Source organism: Miniopterus natalensis, chromosome 1 (assembly GCF_054644295.1).
Source record: "Miniopterus natalensis isolate mMinNat1 chromosome 1, mMinNat1.hap1, whole genome shotgun sequence".
NCBI lineage: Eukaryota > Metazoa > Chordata > Mammalia > Chiroptera > Miniopteridae > Miniopterus > Miniopterus natalensis.
Genome location: NC_142081.1, coordinates 37,109,329 through 37,126,860, shown reverse-complemented (window position 1 = coordinate 37,126,860; position 17,532 = coordinate 37,109,329). Strand labels below are relative to the sequence as shown.

Below are 17,532 nucleotides of genomic sequence, written 5' to 3'. Positions count from 1 at the left end.
GAAACTTTCACGTCTCCCTTAAAGAATTTAATTAGTCTTGCTTGTAATAAGAGTTATCACCAGAAATAACTTTTTATGACCTATCTATAAAGCAAGGCAAGCTTCTAATTACTGAACACCTGTGGTTCTTATTGTCCTGCAGTGATTCTTTGAAACCCGACATCCCACCTCACCCTTAGCTCAGAATGCCATAGGGACCTCAGTTTAACCTCCTGCTCCTGGGGTCTCTCTTTGGTGTATGTGAGGTTCCCTTGCATACGTATGTATTCAATTTGATTATTTTCTCTTGTTAATCTGTCTCATGTCGATTTAATGATTATACCAGCGGAAAGAACCTAGGAGTACAGACGAAAGTGCTTTCTTCCTCCACATCCCCATTGAACTGACATTCTGATGGAGAAGCATAATAATCAGCACATTCGAACAAATATATAATGTCAAGTAGTGATAAGTGCTAGAATTAAAAAAATAAAGGATAAAGGGATAAAAGGAATAGTCAAGAAAGGTCTCTCAGAAGGTAACATTTAGATAAAGTCCTGAATACAGTGTGCAAATGATCCATGAACATATAAGGAAGGAATGTTCCAGGCAGAGCGAACAGCAAGTGCAGAGGCTCTGAGGTAGGAGAGAGTCATTGACTGGCTGCTTCTTGCACGCCCCACACTGGCCCGCAACCCAGGCATATGGCCCGACTGGGAATTGAACCGAGATCTCCTGGATCCTAGGTCGAGGCTCAACCACTGAGCCACACCAGCTGGGCTTGTATCACACTCTTGTGTGGTCCTCTCTCACAATGATAGGTCTGATATTTAAGACCAATAAGATATTACAGAAGTGACTAATGGTGAGGGGCGTCTGAGGCAAGTTCATAGAAGATATTACTACTCCTGTCTTGCTTTCTTGGATAGCTTGCTCTGGAGGAAGCCAGCCATGAAGACCTCAAGCAGCCTATGGAGAGGCCTATGTGGAAAGGTGCTGACACTGCCCACCAGCCATCATCAACTTGCCAACCACTTTGGAAATGGATTCTCCAGCACCAGTTAAATCTTCAGATGACTGTACAACAATCAACATCTTGTAACCAACCTCATGAAAGACTCTGTGAGAAAACCAATGAAACTAAAAGTTGGTTTCTTGAAAAGTGACAAGCCTTTACCTAAACTGACCAAGAGAAAAAAAAAGAAAAGATTCACATGATTAAAGTTAGGAATGAAAGAAGAGACATTGCTATTGACCTTACAGATACACAAAGGATTATAAAAAAATACTATGAAAAGCTGTAGGCCAACAAATTAGATAACTTAGATGAAATGGACACAAACTATCAAAACTGACTCAAAAAGAAAGAAAATCTGAATAGCTCTATAGCAAGAAATTGGACTAGTAATTTTAAAACTACCCACAAAGAAAAGCCTAGGCCCAGATGACTTCATTGCTGAATTCTACTAAAACATTTAAAGAAGAATAGAAATTCTTTACAAACACTTCAAAAAATGAGAAAAGGAGGGAACACTTCCCAACTCATTCTGAGGCCAGTATTATCCTGATACCAAAATCAGACAAAGACATCATAAGAAAACTACAGACCAATATTTCTTATAAATATTGATGTTAAAAATCCTCAGCAAAATGCTAGCAAACTGAATCTAGCAATATATGAAAAGAACTAAACACCATAACCAAGTGGGATTTATATCAGGAATGCAAGGTTGGTTTATCATCCAAAAAATCAATCAATACAATATACCATATCAATAGATTAAAAGACAGAAACCACATGATCACCTCAATGAATGCAGAAAAAGCATGCAACAAAATTCAACATTCCTTCATGAAAATCATACACAACCACCCAGGAATAGGAGGAAACTTGCTCAACTTTAGAAAGAGCATCTATGAAAAACACACACTCACTTCATACTTAGTGATGAAAGACTGAAGCCTTTCCCCCTAAGAACAGGAAAAAGCCAAGAACTACAAAACATGTACTCTGAAAACTATAAAACATTGCTGAAAATTTTAAGAAGACCTAAATAAATGAAAAACATCCCATGTTAATGGACTGAAAGTCTTAACCCTTTGCGGTCGTTTGTTTACTCTCAGCCACCAAAGCTTTTTTACTGTTCCGGTCGTATGTCTGCTCTCAGCCACCACAGCAAGGAACCGTACAAATCTTAACTCCATTCATGTATCAGTTCATAAATCTTGTTTATCCTTCATAATCCTGCATGTTATGTATCACTGCTCTTTCAATGGAAATTAATTCCGACCAGTACGACACCCATGTCCGAATTTAATACGACCGCAAAGGGTTAATATTGTTAAAAGGGCAATGCTCTCTAAACTGATCTACAGATTCAATGTAGTCTCTTGAAAAATCCCAGTTTGCTTTTTTAACAGAAATTGACAAGCTGACTTAAATTTATATGGAAATTCAAGGGTCTCAGAATAGCTAAAACAATCTTGAAAAAGAAGAACATAGTTGGAAGACTCACACTTCAGGATTTCATAACTACAGTAATGAAGACAGTGTGATATTGGCATCAGAGGACATATAGATCAATAGAATAGAACTGAAGATTCAAGGGGAAAAAACAAAAACAAACCTCAAACATCTGTGGACAGCTGGTTTGTGACAAGGGGTGCCAAGACCGTGCAGTGGTAAAAGAAGTTTTTGCAAAAATTGTGCTGGGACAACTGAATGTCCACATGCAACAGACGTCGGACCTCCAATCCAATACCATCTATAAAAATTAACTCAAAATGGGTCAAAGACCTAACTAAAACTACAGAACTCTTAGATGAAAACAAAGGTGACCCTCGCATTTAAGGAGTTTGGGTTTAATTTTAAGTGCAGTGGGAAGAAGCACTTGGAGGATTTTAAGGAGAATTGGCAAGAGCAGACACAGGGAAATCAGGAATCTATTATTGTAGTCCAGGCGAGAGACAATACAACCATAGATTAGGACGTTAGCTGTGGGAAAAGAAATAAATGGTCAGATTCAGGATATGTTTTGGAGGTAGAGCTCATGGAACTTGCTAATGGAGCTCATGAGGAGGGAGTGAAGAGAGTGAGAGCAATAAAGAACTAAAATGCAAATTTTTGTCTTGAGCAACCAGATGGAATTTGGAACTTTTCACTGAAATGGTAGAAGAGGGAAAATCAGGCATTTTACTTTTTGGCTATGCTATATGTGAGCTGTCTTTAGATGCCCAAAAGATGTCCAGCAAAGAGCTGACTATGTCCAATATTCCCAGAAGGGTCAGGGCTGGAACAACGGGCACTTCGATGGCTTTTAAAGCCAGCATTGAAGCTACCTGAAGGAGTGTGTGGATGTAGAGAGAAGGAGGGGACGAGTACAGCATCCTGCAATAAGCCGAAGTCTGGAAGTCAAGCAGAGGGCCAGTCAAGAAGCTTCAGAAGGAGCAGCTACTGAAGGAGGAAAAACAAGTGAGGCACCGCGGAAGGGCAGACCAAGCATTTCATAGTGGGTGTGTGACCGTAAACTGCTGTGAGCGGTCAGAACTAAGACGGATACTGAGAAGAAACAATCGGCTTTGTTAACATGCGGATCACTAGTGTCCCAGAAAAGGCCTTTCAGTGGAGGGGCGGGGAAGCGGCCACTTGCAGAGAGTTCAGAAGAGAATCTGAGGTAAGACGGTGCGATCGCAACCGTTTTCACTTGATTAATACCGTCTAACGGCAGTGCACGTTTTGACTTGCATTTGTATTTGTTGTATTTTGACTTCTGATCTAGCATCTCTGAAATTACTGCCTTAAAAAGCATACGTTCTAAAGCGCACTAATCTTAATATGTACAGCTCCGTTGGCTTTTTGCGTTTGTGTGCCCCCGTGTAACTGCTGGTCAGACCAAGGCAATGAAAAGGGTGCCTCACGAGGTCCCCCTGTGCCCCTTTCCAGTCTGGAACCCCCCAGAAGTAAACCAATATTCGGACTCACATACTCACCCATTAGCTTCACTACAAAAATTTCCAAAGGAAACAAATGGAAACCCTGAAGGGGATTTCATAGGACACTGTGGTAGTGTAGGTATAAAATGCCCATCATTTGGCGCCAAATCCTGACGCAGTACTTTGAATGAAAAGCTTCCTCTCCGAAGCCCCGCCCACTTTCTACACCACGCCTCCTGTCCGTTTTTCCTTCCCAACAATAGCGGGGCGCTTGGGGCTATGAGAAAAGAGCGCTTTTCTGTCATGCGCACTAGGGATAGGCGCGCTTCCCTCTCTCCCTACTCAACCAGCTGGAACATGGCCTCCGCCTGCGCCTTCAGAATCCTCTGGGCGCGCGCGCGTCCAGCCGGCGGTCTTGCGCAGGCGCAGATCGGCCGGGAGGGCGGAAGTGAGCCGCTAGTGCGCAGAGGCGGGGCCGCGGCGCTTGCTGTGGGGTGGGCGAGCGGCCGACATGGCGAGCCCCGGGAGTCACGTAGGTGCCGTAGCGTTACTGGTGCTGTTGCTTTGCCGGGCTCCCTGGACCCACGGGCGTCGGAGCAACGTGCGCGTCATCACGGACAAAAACTGGAGAGAGTTGCTGGAAGGAGAGTGGATGATAGAATTGTGAGCGCGGGGCGGTCGTCTCGGGGCCCCCTCGGTGGGCTGGGCTGGCCGGGGTCCTAGGTCCAAGTCTGGACGCCCGACTGCACTCCTCCACCGCGTCACGCGGGGCCCGGGTTCCCGGGACTTCCACTGCAGAGCCCGCGCCCCCGGCTCCTCCGCATCCCCAAACTCTGCGGACCGGCCGCCGGCTCGGTCCCACCCCTCCTTGGTTTTAACCGGGACTAGTTTCTTCGGAGCGCGTGCACTCTGTAGTTTCGTGTCCGGGGCTGGGGCGCGCCTGCGAGGTTGCGTTTCAGTTCTCTCTCCACTTTAGTTCATGGCTTTAGGGGTGGGGTGGTTGGTGTGACGAGTTCCTATACAGTTACTTATTTTAGGATGGTCTTTCGCTAACGGACTCCCAGATTTATTTTCACCAAATTTTACAAAAGAGGAATTTAGGCAGAACCTCTCTTCTCTTTTTGTCGAGTTATCCTTAAAAGGTAGTCCATTTATAGTGTTAATAGTGTTAGAATTTGGGGCTCTTTGTTTTAAATTTTATTTTATGCATCAGTTACATTTTTATTTTAAATGCTAAGTAAATTCAAGTTGGGTTATTTAAAAATCTTCGTTCTCTTTATCAGTTTTGCTTTCTTTTCTCTTTCTACACCTCTCATTTTTTCTTTGGGTGTGTGTTTCTGCAGAGTACTGAATGTCCTGGGCTGTGACTCTTAATGCTCTCCAAGTGGTTCTGCATTAAAAGATAAAATTAGTGTATGAGTGTGATTGTAAGTTCCTTTAGAAGAAAAGCATGTGTCTGTGGAGAATCCGTTATAATAAAGTGCCTTCTGCATCGGTAGAAAGTAAACTCTCTGCATTTGCTTTCGTTTCTAAATTGGTGGTAGTGGTGGTAGTATTATTGATAGCGGCATTAGTAAGAAAACACCATTATTGAGTATTAACTGTGTATTATAGACACCGCTAAAATACTTTACATACATTATTATATTTAATTCTCTCCAAATTCTATAAGTTAGGTATTGTTTCCCACATCTTACAGATGAGAGATACCCAGAGACCTAATTAACCTGTCCAGGTATTGCAATACTGCGTCCTTTCAGTTTCCAGAGCCTAACACAGAATAGGCCTGCAGTAATAGCTGTTAAGAACACCTCCCGTCTTGAACCAGGTTCCTGTGAGTGTTTTCCTTGTATTGTTGGGCTGCCAGTTTCGGAGACACATGGAATTGGATGGCATTAAGGGGAAATCTGAAGGCCAAATCAGTAACTCTTGAGTCATAAAATCAAAAAAGGCATAGAACATTTATATGGAGGATAAGACAGGGAGAAACGTTTATAGTATACACCTGTTCTCAATGAAATGAATTTTCAGACACCATTGAAGTTGCAGGGGAGAGGCAATATAATAAGTAATAGCATTTAGTTTTTATTGTCATGAGGAACTTGTTTTAGATTGTGTCCATAAAATACTGTTCCATAAATAATGTGTTAAGCAATAGTGACTGTGTATTTATATGCAAAATACAGTCAAGCATTACTGAAGGAAATTTTGAAAAACTCAGTTTGATAATACTATAAATACATCAGTCAAAAGTGAAGTACAGGCTATTTGAATTAGAGCATCTCTATGAAATTAGGGTATACTGATTTTGAGGCTGAGTCTTTAAAAAGCACTTAAAAAACAAAAGGGACTTGGTAAAGGAATCTAGTTAGTAGTCCTAATGCTAGTTATTACAAATCAGTTATTTACATTAAATCTGTCCTGATCAGAAGTTTTGTTACAGAGATATTTTCATTTTAATACTATTTATTGTTACGAATTTTGGCTTTTATGTATGTTAGTATTCTTGTTCTACAATGCCTGTTACTTTTAGGGGATTTATTTTTAATAAAATAAGTCAAGTATTATGTATAATGGAGTGCAGAAACTATTCTTTTTTAAAAAAAATATATCTTTATTGATTTCAGGGAGAGGAAGGGAGAGGGAGAGAGAGAGAGACATCAATGATGAGAGTCATTGACTGGCTGCCTCCTGCATGCCCCCTGCTGGGGATGGAGCCCACAACCCCCGCATGTGCCCTGACCAGGAATAGAACCTCCATCCTGGATCCTAGGTCAATGCTCAACCGCTGAGCTATGCCTGGCCAGCCAGAACCTATTCTTGTGTTAACAGGTATAGGCTTTATTCTTCCTGGTTCCATTTAAAAAAACAGACAAATTATAAGATAATGCACAATAAAGTGGAAAAATCAAATCTTAGGGAAGAATCAGGGCCTTGAAAAATGCTGAATACTCGAGGAGTAGTTAAAATCCTAATGTGATTGGCCATAGATTTGTAAGCCTAAGGTCTTAAAAACAAGCTGACCAAACAAAGGCTGGCCAAAAGAATTTTGTTTGGCCTGCCTAGTGTTTGTGTCTATGTACTACGTTTTGAGGTAATACTTCTATGTAAAAATGAAGATTTTTTGGCTTCTTTTATGTCAGAATAGCTTGCCATACTGGTCCTGCAGTCCCTTGTGGCAGTCATCCTGAGTAGTGGTTTCTTGCTTAAGATGGGGTGCAAGTTTCCTTATTCACCACAGCCCTCGGGGCTTCCTACTTTTCTCATACTGGCACCTTACATTTGAGACTCCTGCAGTGTAAAATTACTAAAACTGGTGAATTCCAAATTTGGCTGTGAGCTTTCTGGTTGGCCACATTTTAATAGAGAAATCCAAAGGTTTTTTTAGAGACGTTTTGCATATGAAAAGTCCTTGTGTCTTATTCTCAGAGTTGCTTTTATGTGATTAGCATCATCAATTCATAGTTCTTGACTGCCAGTGTTAGGTCCACATTTAAAACTTTTTCAGTTTTACAAAATTCACCACTCTCCTCTCTTTTAATGTAAAATATTCTTAACAAATTATACATTTAAGAATTTTTATTCCAATATAGTTGTATTTGAGTGCTTAACTTTTTATTTTAAATATCTTTCTTAGTTTTGCTCCATGGTGTCCTGCTTGTCAAAATCTTCAACCAGAATGGGAAAGTTTTGCTGAATGGGGAGAAGATCTTGAGATCAATGTTGCAAAAGTAGATGTTACAGAGCAGCCAGGTACTGTAAGTCTGTGGATAGTTCTGTTTCTTTGCATGTTGGGTTGGTATATTTATCCTGTTTTCCACATTACATGGCTTTAATTCTACCTTTCATTAGGTTTTGAAAACGTAACTGTCTGCAGTTAGTTAAGCCTACTCACCCACCTCCCTGATGGGGGCTTTGTGTGCAATGGCTGCAAAAAGCATGTTTCTTAGTTGTGTATGCAGCTCATTCCTTTTATGTGTTCTAAGGGACTTTGGAGACATCTTCCCCACATAACTGCCTCTGATCCTTTTTTGCTTTGTGTCCCAGGCCCCAGACTAGTGTGTAAGATGCCTTTAAGAAGTCTTAGAACACAGGTCCAGGTGGACATTGGCCAAGCCACCATTTGCATCCACAGCGAGCTTCAGGATAAGGAGCATGTGGTTGACCTTCTCTGTAGAGTCAAGGTCATATTTCTTGAGAAGTGGTCTGAATCTCTGTAGTTGGGTTCCAGATGTAATACTTGTGATATGAGGACATGGTCTCTTAGTTATAGAGCCTGCATGCTTGTGGGGTTAATTAGACTCCTGATTTCGCCCCCTGGACAAGTAGCAGGACCTGCCCTTAAGGATGCTCCTTTCTTAGTCCAGCCTCATCGTACCTGTTCTTGGGTATACCTGGGTTCTTGACTTTGCCTCTATTCCAAATGGTAATAATAGCTAATATTGAGCACTTACCAATTACAGGTACTACTACAAATGTTTTGCATTTAGTATGTAGTTCTTACACAGCCTTGTGAGATAGCTAACATCCCATTTATAGATAAGAAAACTGAGGAATAGAGAGATTAATTCTCCAGTATATTAACATTAACACTTGGTTAGTAATAATGTTAGCTGCTATTCTTATTGCTCATCTTATGATTCATGTTTTCCATTTTTAATACCTTAAACTCAGCCTCTGTTTTCTGCATCTTAAATGCAATTTGATTTGATCTTAGATTTTGTAAAACAGACTACTGTTGGCTGCCCCATGATTCGTCACTAGTAGTCTTATCAAACAGTGGTATAATTGATCAAGTGTTTATATATAAATTTACTTTTTGAGATAATGTGTAGTAGGTTTTTTTTGAAGGTACTTTACGTAAATGGGATTTTTAAATTATTTATGTTATAAAGCTCAATTGTTTTTAGGTATAATTTAATATTTTTTCCCCTATTAGTATTTAAATCAGAATCAGCGTTTAAGTAGCAAGTTATTGGCCCATATAAAACCTGCTGTGTGTTCTTTCTTGTATTTATTTCTAATCTTTATCATTTGCAGGTCTGAGTGGACGATTTATCATAACTGCTCTTCCTACTGTTTATCAGTAAGTATTTGAAGATTCGATAGTTATGGAGAAGGATGCATCATAGTAAAATCAGAATAGTAGGCCTCTGGCCTAGATCATGTTTAAAGAGCATTATATTCATTAAGTATATTAGAAGGCTTATTAACTACTAGTGCTGTCCTAGGTGCCTTTATATAGATGAACAATATATGAAACAGTCCCTGAACTCAAAGATTTGTAATTGTTTTCAAAGGTAATGTTCATGTGAAATGGTTTGCTGCTCTTCAGCATAGTATTTTTGAGCTCAGTTGTGGTAAGTCCTGTAGGAAGTTTGGTAAGGGAAAAAAAATACTGGGCTGGAGTGGTTCATGGAGATTATGGGGTTTAACTGCAACCTTGGAGGTAGAATTTTCAAAAGTACAGAGTAAGCATTCTATCCTGAGGGTAATCTCATAAGTAGTCATAAATAGGAACACGGTATGTTAAAAAATTAGCTAGAAAGTGCTATAGCTCAACCTGGGGACAGTAGGAGGTAAAATGGTTGAGTGTTAAGTCAGAATGTACAGGATTATGTAGTCTTTAGTAACCGGTCTTTTAGTTTGACTCTATCTTCTAAGGGGGGATAGGAAATCTCAAATCTGTGTACCTGCCCTCTACCTTAATGTTCATCTCTGGTGGGTTGAATGCCAGGAGGTACCGCTCTCCTCATTTAAGAAAACAAGTTAGCAATTCTTTGTCTGTATTTAGCTTTTCTTAGTTGTCTTTTTTTATCTTTATTGATTTCAGAGAAAGGAAGGGGGAGACAGAGAAACATCAAAGATGAGGGAGTCATCATTAATTGGCTGCATTAATCGGCTGCTTCCTGCACGCTTCCCTGTACCTTTTTTGTTCTCTCCTGCTCCCTTTGTAGCTATTCTTGTCTCTGTAAGTGCTTCTCTTCCTTTTCAATCAGTACTTTTTTCTATAGGCCCTTTAAGTGGCTATAGTCAGACTTCCCCGTTCCTTTTCACTTTTCAACACCCCCCAAACATACCTGGAATTTTCTGCCCATTTTTTTTTTTTTTTTTTTTAGTGTTGCTTATCATTCCCATTCCCCTAACTTCTGCCTTTTGAAATCTGCCTGTCCTTCAAAAACAGCTCAAATGCCATTTTTTCCACAAAACTTTGTTTTCTGGCTTTCTTATGGTCTTTGGCTCTGGATGGATAAAGGATTCTTTATCCCTACTGTAGGTAATAGGGAACTATTGAAAGTTGTTGCATTTAAGTGATACAAATAAAAGTGTTAAGTAGGATTAGACTGGCAGTATTATTTAAGTTATTTTAGGACTGGTGAAGATGTGGGAGCAGGGAGAGCATTTATGACCCTATGACAGAACTCCATATGTTGGGAAAGGGAAGAAAGAGGTGGATTTCGGGAAGAAAAAACAGCAGACCATAAAATAGAATCACTGAAATGGGATGAAGGAAAACACTTTACCAGATGCCTCCAGCGACTTAAGGCATGATGACTGAGATGATGTGATTATGACTGAAAATACCAGAAAGTTGCCTTAAATTTTTAACTTAAAGCTTAACAATAAATGACAATAAGTGTCAGACACTTTGTAACAACTTTCCATGTAATAATGTGTATTACACATAAGGCTTAAGTCATTTTATGAGATTTATCTACTTTGTTTTCCCCAGTTTTATTGAGATGTAATTGACATATAACAACTGTGTTTCATAGTTTTATTATTTGGAAGAATAGCAATAACAGTCTTAAGTCTTATGATTGTATAAAAACATAGCCTCATTTAATTAAATTTGGGGCTAAGATATCATGAGTTGATAATGTAATTCGCTACTTGTGTACTGCTAATGATTTTGAATATTAGGGTTAATTGTAAAACGAGGTTAAAGAAATAGCAAAACAAATACAAAGTTTATTTATTTGGTGCTGGTTAATATTTAATTCTGATCCTCTTTAGTTGTAAAGATGGTGAATTTAGGCGCTATCAGGGCCCACGGACTAAGAATGACTTCATAAACTTTATAAATGAAAAAGAATGGAAGAATATTGAACCTGTTTCATCATGGTTTGGTCCAGGTTCCATTCTGTAAGTATGAGGGATTTTTCTTTTATTTATTTCAGTTCTAATTGGGACAGATTATATTTCATGTAAATAAAGTATAGTTGGGTTCTTAAGTATATTCAGATTTCTTATGTGATATTTTTGATTTGACTCTGTCTTCTAAGTTAAACAGGTGCTTTGATCCTTATTAAGCTAGGAGACATTTTTTAGAATTAAGTTGAAAGCCTTTTAGGAATGTTTTAACTATAGATATGGTCATTTGTATTATCAAAAGTTAAATGATCCCCTGAAGAGTGTGAACAATGTAGTGAGTAAAGCTCTCCTTTGAGCTTCATATTTGAATGTACCTACTTGTACTTCCTTTAGGTTTTAGTTTTTGATTTAATGTGATTGAATTATTCTACCTGTCTGATAACTTTTAATTTGAATAGAAGAATGAACAATGACCCTAATGACCCTAGTGGCATGACTAACCACTGAGCTTACATATAACTTGAGGGCAGCAGCTTGCTATGGAGCAGTAACGATTGGAGATAGCACTCGCATTTCATTCTGGCCGTTGGGGTGCAGTTCCTCATGGGTGATTTGAGAGACTCCAGGAGTATTATATGATGACTTACATTTGTTTCCTGTGTAATTATTTTATATATCATTAAGCTATATCAAGCTAATGCTATTGTAAGTTTTATTTAATTTTAATTCTCAGGCAGGGAGGATCTGCTCAGTAAGTGCCCCTAGTTCTTCCTCCAGGCTCTGCTCATGAAAGGATTCTCTGCTCATTTGGAGCCATTTGCTTTACAGTATGCCTAACTGACCAGCTGGCTCCATAGAGCTTGTAACCTGTTACTCAGAGTACACTGGAGACATCATCAGATGAAAGGTGAAAGGTTAATGTCAAAGCAATGGGAGAAAGGAGAAAATAATTATTAAATGTTTTATTTATGAGGATATCACATACTAGCAACAATTCAGAAACTTAATTTTCATTAAAAAGTCTTCTTGTTACGGCCTTGAAATTAGTGCTGTATGAGTAACCTTGATTAACACCAGCAATAAAATCTGGCCTGCTGGGGAAATTACAGAGTGAAAATAGAAGATAGAGCTATATGCACGTATTCTACTTCAAAGTTGTATGTCTTCCTCAGTTTTTTAATCATCTCTCTTTTATTTCAGGATGAGTAGTATGTCAGCACTCTTTCAGCTATCTATGTGGATCAGGGTATGGGCTAAAATTTTATTTCCATATTAAACGTTTTTTGACTGTGATATTTTTTGAATGACCAGGTATTTGGTTATTTTTTTCTTCTGATTTTAGACTTGCCATAACTATTTTATTGAGGACCTTGGATTACCGGTATGGGGATCATATACAGTTTTTGCTTTAGCAACTCTGCTTTCAGGACTATTATTAGGACTTGTAAGTACTTTATTTTCAGAGTACTAGGAATAGAAATATTTTAAAATTTGATAATTTTACGTATTTGCACTAGCTTTTTCATATATTATACATTTGGATTTCTTATGTTTATTTTTGCAGTGTATGATATTTTTGGCAGATTGCCTTTGTCCTTCAAGAAGACGCAGACCGCAGCCATACCCTTCAAGTAAGCTTTTATTTTGTTTTTTTCTTCTTTTGGATTCTTTTATTTATTTATTCATTTTTAAAATTTATTTTTTGATTACAGTTGACATATGTATTAGTTTTAGGTGTACACGGCATAGTGGTTAGACATTTGTATACCTTACTAAGAGATCACCCTGAGAAGTCTAGTACCCATCTAACACCATAGATAGTTATCACAGTATTATTGACTGTATTCCCTGTGCTGTATTTTACATTCTCGTGACTGTTTCTTAATAACTGGTAATTTGTACTTCTTAATCCCTCCTTTCCAGCTTAGGTTTCTAAAATATGAAATGGTGGCTTATATTGGAAGGAGGAAGGGGATATATATTTTATGTAAGAATGACAGCTCAGTGGATTTTGGAATATACTTATTTTTTTGGCTTTTATAGTGTGGAGAATTTTAATATTGTGTGTAACCTGCAGATATTTAATAACATTGATATGATCAATTTATTTGAAAATTCCATGATATTCATGATAGATCCATTTGAACATACCTGAGTCAAAAAAGTTATATATTCTACTTTTGAAGTCATTCATTACTATAGTGGTCTCATTTGAAGATTTTTCTTTTTATTCTAGCCAAGCCTAAGTTTTTCTGGTAGATACTGGGAAAAGCAGTTCCTGTAGTTGATTAAAAATTGGCATTGACATGGTGCTGCAAGTTTATATAATCAGAAGTATTCACTACTGTCTGTCTTAATATAATTACCTAGCAATCATTTATTTTCAGTCTTGAAAATTACATTTTTATGGAAACTTTCCTATTTGCTATTTGTAAAGAACTTTCACTTTCTGTCATTCCATTTGCTTTCACTTTCTGTCATTCCATTTGCTCTCTAAAGTTGACTGTGTAAAAGGAATACTCTTCCTATTTTTGTGATTGAGTAAGGGTCACGTAGAAATGACAGAGCTGAGAGTAGAACCTAGATTAGACTCTTGGACTGGCATTCCCATATGCTACCTTTCATGACTTAGGATTTATTGAGGTCAGAACTCCTGAAATGAAGTCAGTGGAGATTGCACTTAAAGTATACTTTGTTCTTTGAATAACTGATAGGTTTTTTTTTCATTTTATAGATAGTTGTATCGATACTATAAAAAAGACATGTATATAGGAGGGAATCATTATCCACCAAGGGCCACTAACCTCTAGGGGGAAAAAAAGTAAGCACAGATTATTTAAAAGAAAATTTAAAAGTTGGTGAATATATATATTTTATTTCACTTCAAAAACCTTAGCCATAACAGCAGATTTGTCTCTTAAATAATGTGTGACACAACCGATAGATATTAATTCATACTTTGTGATATTGCCCCTTCTAATAATAGGCCACATGATTTGAGTTGTTTTCCAGTATTTGTGTTTGGCTTAGACTTTGAGTTACTAGGGAAAGACCTTGGTTTATGTAGGAAGGAAATCTGAGGGCAGAGTTGATTGGATCCTGGGGCTCAAATGTTAGCATGTTATATTTCTGAATTGCTCAGTTCTACTTGCCTTTGTTTGCTACATTTTTGGCTCTTTTCATCCCTGAGCATAAAATGATTATAGCTCACAACTGCAGAGTAGGAAGGAAATACACCTTCTCCCTACCCCCATCCACTTTTGGAAAAATTCTGGTGCACTGCACTTGTGTAAAGGGCTCACTTTTTGGAACAGTCACTGTAAACCAGGGTTTCTTAACCTCGACACTATTGTCCTTTTAGGCTGTATAATTTTTAATTATGATGGGCTGTCTTTTCTATGTTGTTGGATATTCAGCATCCCATTGGTAGCCGGTAGCACCACCTGTCAGTTGTGACAATAAAAAATATCTCCAGACATTGCCACATGTTCCGTGGGAGGCAGAATCACCCTGGTAGAGAACACTGTTGTAAACTAGTGCTCAGCACCACCACAAGGGATGTACTATAGGGAAGAGGCTATTAACCAAACAGAAAGAGGAATGCCAGACACCCCAAAGAACAGGTGGTCCACTCATGCTAGTTTCTTCCCATAGTTTCCTAACTTACGCTCCTGTATTGTTTCCCCTCCATTCTGGATTGCCTGGGATTCGGGGCAGTCTATGAACACTGAAGAGAGTAAAGCTCATTGGCCTAATTCTGTGTTTTGTATCTCAGTTTAATATGGTGTGTTCTGAGTTTCAAGTTAACTAGCAACTGGCCTTATAAAAAAGAAAAAAGTATATATGTACATATTTAAAAATTCATTGAGCTGTGCACTGAAGATTTGTACATTTTATTGTTTGTAATTATACCTTCATAAAAGTACATTTGGCATAAAGGATCACATTTATGAAACCACATGAAAAAGAAAACATGGGTAGGAATATAACCTGCAACTGTAAATGTCTGATTGCTGTTTACTTGGGAACTGAAACAAGGAGAGTGTTGAGGTTTGTTTCAGTATACTTACTAATTAAAAGATTTAATGGCAAATTAATATGACATAGTTATATTTAATACAGTATATTTTCTTAAAACATCCATATTCACAGGATTAATTCTGACTCATTAATTTCAGTTTATAAATAGGTAGATAATTATAATGAATTTGTTAAGTAAAATGGAGCTTGCAAACCAGCTTGTGGTTTTACGGTATCTCTTATTCTTGAAATAACTTTTTCCTTTTGGAAATCCAAACTTATGATTGATTAAATAAATGCCAAAGCAATTTTTATGGGCATATGAATTATATCTTGACTTTACACTAATGCAAATGTAATACATCAACAAAAAAACATTTTGTGGTCTTTATCTTTAAGAAAAATTATTACCAGAATCTTCTCAACCTTTGAAAAAAGTGGAGGAGGAACATGAGGCCGATGATGAAGACGTTTCAGAAGAGGAAGCTGAAAGGAAAGAAGGAACAAACAAAGACTCTTCTCAGAATGCCATAAGACAGCGCTCTGTGGCTCCTTCATTGGCCACAGATAAATCATAGTTAATTTTTATAAATATCTTAATATGATTTGGACAAAAACAGAAGATTAATCATTTCTTTTGGTTTGAAGTGAACTGTGACTTGTACACTGCAAGACTCAGTCTATATTGTCATTAGATTGAAAGGTCTGCCTCCAGAAAATAAAAGTATAGCACTATGTAAAATATTTGAAATAGGATATAACCACAGTAGGGTGGTTTAAACAGTTCTATAATATTTTGAAAAATCTGGTGCCAAGCAATAAGATTTGTGTATGTTTGTTTAATAATAACCTTTTTCATAATAAAATTTTTCTGAGTTGAAAAGTTATACTTCCCAATTGCATTATTGAGGTATTTAAGGAAATTACTTTAGAGAAAAAGATTTCTCATTGGATAAAATTTTTCTCAGTTTCACTATGTGAAAAAAAAAATTTCCCATAAATGGGAACTTTGCCCATTGTCTCAAAAAATAGTATTTCAGTGACAACTCTGTGGTCCTTTTAGAGATGCGGTCCAAAAATTTCCTCATATTTTTAAATTGCGCAACTAATAAAAACAACCTTATTTTAATTGGTTATTTTACACGTAGATATGCTACTGATTTAGGCAGTTTTTATAAGTCCATAGTGTTGTCTGGATTCCTATAAAGGTTGGTTGCCTTGTTTGTTCCTCTGTTCAGTGTATTTTTCTTAAACACGGGTTACATTTTTTTTTTTTTAAATATATCTTTATTGATTTCAGAGAGAGGAAGGGAGAGGGAGAGAGATAGAAACATCAAGGATGAGAGAGTTGTCATTGATTGGCTGCCTCCTGCACGCCCCTGACTGGGGATTGATCCCGCAACCCGGGCATGTGCTCTGACTGGGAATCAAATCCCGATCTCCTGGGTCCTAGGTTGATGCTCAGCCACTGAGCCATGCCTGGCAAGGCATGGGTTACATTTTTCATTTTCCAAATTGGATAGTGTCCTGGAAATACTTTTCATGTTTTTATATATAGTGTTCTATTTTGATGTTGCAAACCGAAGTTTACTGAGGGATCTTTAAAATTGAAGAGCTATCTACTGATTTAAAATGTTGGTCACTCATTAGGTTTTAAATCACTCTTGTTGGACTTGTGTATTTATTTATTTTTTGCTAGTCCTCATCAAGGATATATTTCCATGGCTTTTAGATAGAGTGGAAGGGAGGGAGGAATAGGGGAATGGGGGAAGAGAGAGAAATATCAATGTGAGAGAAACATATTGGTTGTCTCCCCCACATGCTCTGACCAGGGCTGGGAATGAACCTGCAGCCCAGGTCTGTGCCCTTGACTGGAAATTAAACCTGAGACCCTTTCGTGTGTGAGCTTATGCTCTCACGGTTGAGCGCAACTTTTTTTTTTATGTGAAGGTGAACATTCTTGATTTTTTTTAATGTGGAAAAGCCTCGGTATTTTATGGTTTGAAAATTCACAGAAGCTTAATCTGATATAAAGTTAGCATTCTACTCAGGAAAAAGCATCTTTTATGTTAGTTTTCAATGTACATCTGTTCTCATATACAGAAAGTTCTTAATTGGTTTTACAAAGTCAGTGTGTGCTTGATGTTTTAAAACGTTTTTATGTGTTTGAGAAGACATACTTTGTATTCTATACTTTCTATTGTGTGGTATTTCACAAGTGGGAATCAGCAGGATGGGACATTTAATATATTTTTACTCCTTAAAGAGTTAGGATACAGTTTTTAACCTTACAGCAAGAGTGGGGTCAGTGTGGGGTAGCAATAGAGAACTATTGGCTACAAGAAGGGGAACAACCGTAAGTATTCAGAACGAATTACCTGTCTATTATATAGTAGATGATTTCTGTAACGTCCTCTCTCATCTAGATTCTGCGTCTGTCTGAGATCATTAGACGTACAGTTTTGTAATGTACAACAGTTTTCCTTAAAGGCCTTGTCTTTAGAA

At 37.9% G+C, this 17,532-nt stretch overlaps 1 protein-coding gene and 1 non-coding gene across 2 annotated transcripts; both read left to right on the top strand.

The window, feature by feature from the left end:
• Window positions 1-4,413: 4,413 nt before the first annotated feature.
• Window positions 4,414-15,914, top strand: TMX1 (thioredoxin related transmembrane protein 1). The gene is made up of 8 exons (XM_016198107.2): window positions 4,414-4,575; window positions 7,550-7,665; window positions 8,953-8,998; window positions 10,930-11,058; window positions 12,208-12,253; window positions 12,350-12,451; window positions 12,572-12,638; window positions 15,427-15,914. The coding sequence occupies exons 1-8, from the start codon at window positions 4,424-4,426 to the stop codon at window positions 15,603-15,605; spliced, it is 837 nt and encodes a 278-aa protein (XP_016053593.2). The 5' UTR covers window positions 4,414-4,423; the 3' UTR covers window positions 15,606-15,914.
• Window positions 7,784-7,915, top strand: LOC148094087 (small nucleolar RNA SNORA70). Its single transcript, XR_015716484.1, has one exon. It is a non-coding gene; the product is annotated as a small nucleolar RNA SNORA70 (small nucleolar RNA).
• Window positions 15,915-17,532: the final 1,618 nt, after the last annotated feature.

Bases quoted from the DNA above. Each gene is read 5' to 3' on its own strand.
- TMX1 (XM_016198107.2), top strand. From the start codon at position 4,424: ATGGCGAGCCCCGGGAGTCACGTAGGTGCCGTAGCGTTACTGGTGCTG. The intron at 4,576-7,549 runs GTGAGCGCGGGG...TATCTTTCTTAG, and splicing joins GGAGAGTGGATGATAGAATT to TTTTGCTCCATGGTGTCCTG. The intron at 12,254-12,349 runs GTATGGGCTAAA...TTCTGATTTTAG, and splicing joins AGCTATCTATGTGGATCAGG to ACTTGCCATAACTATTTTAT.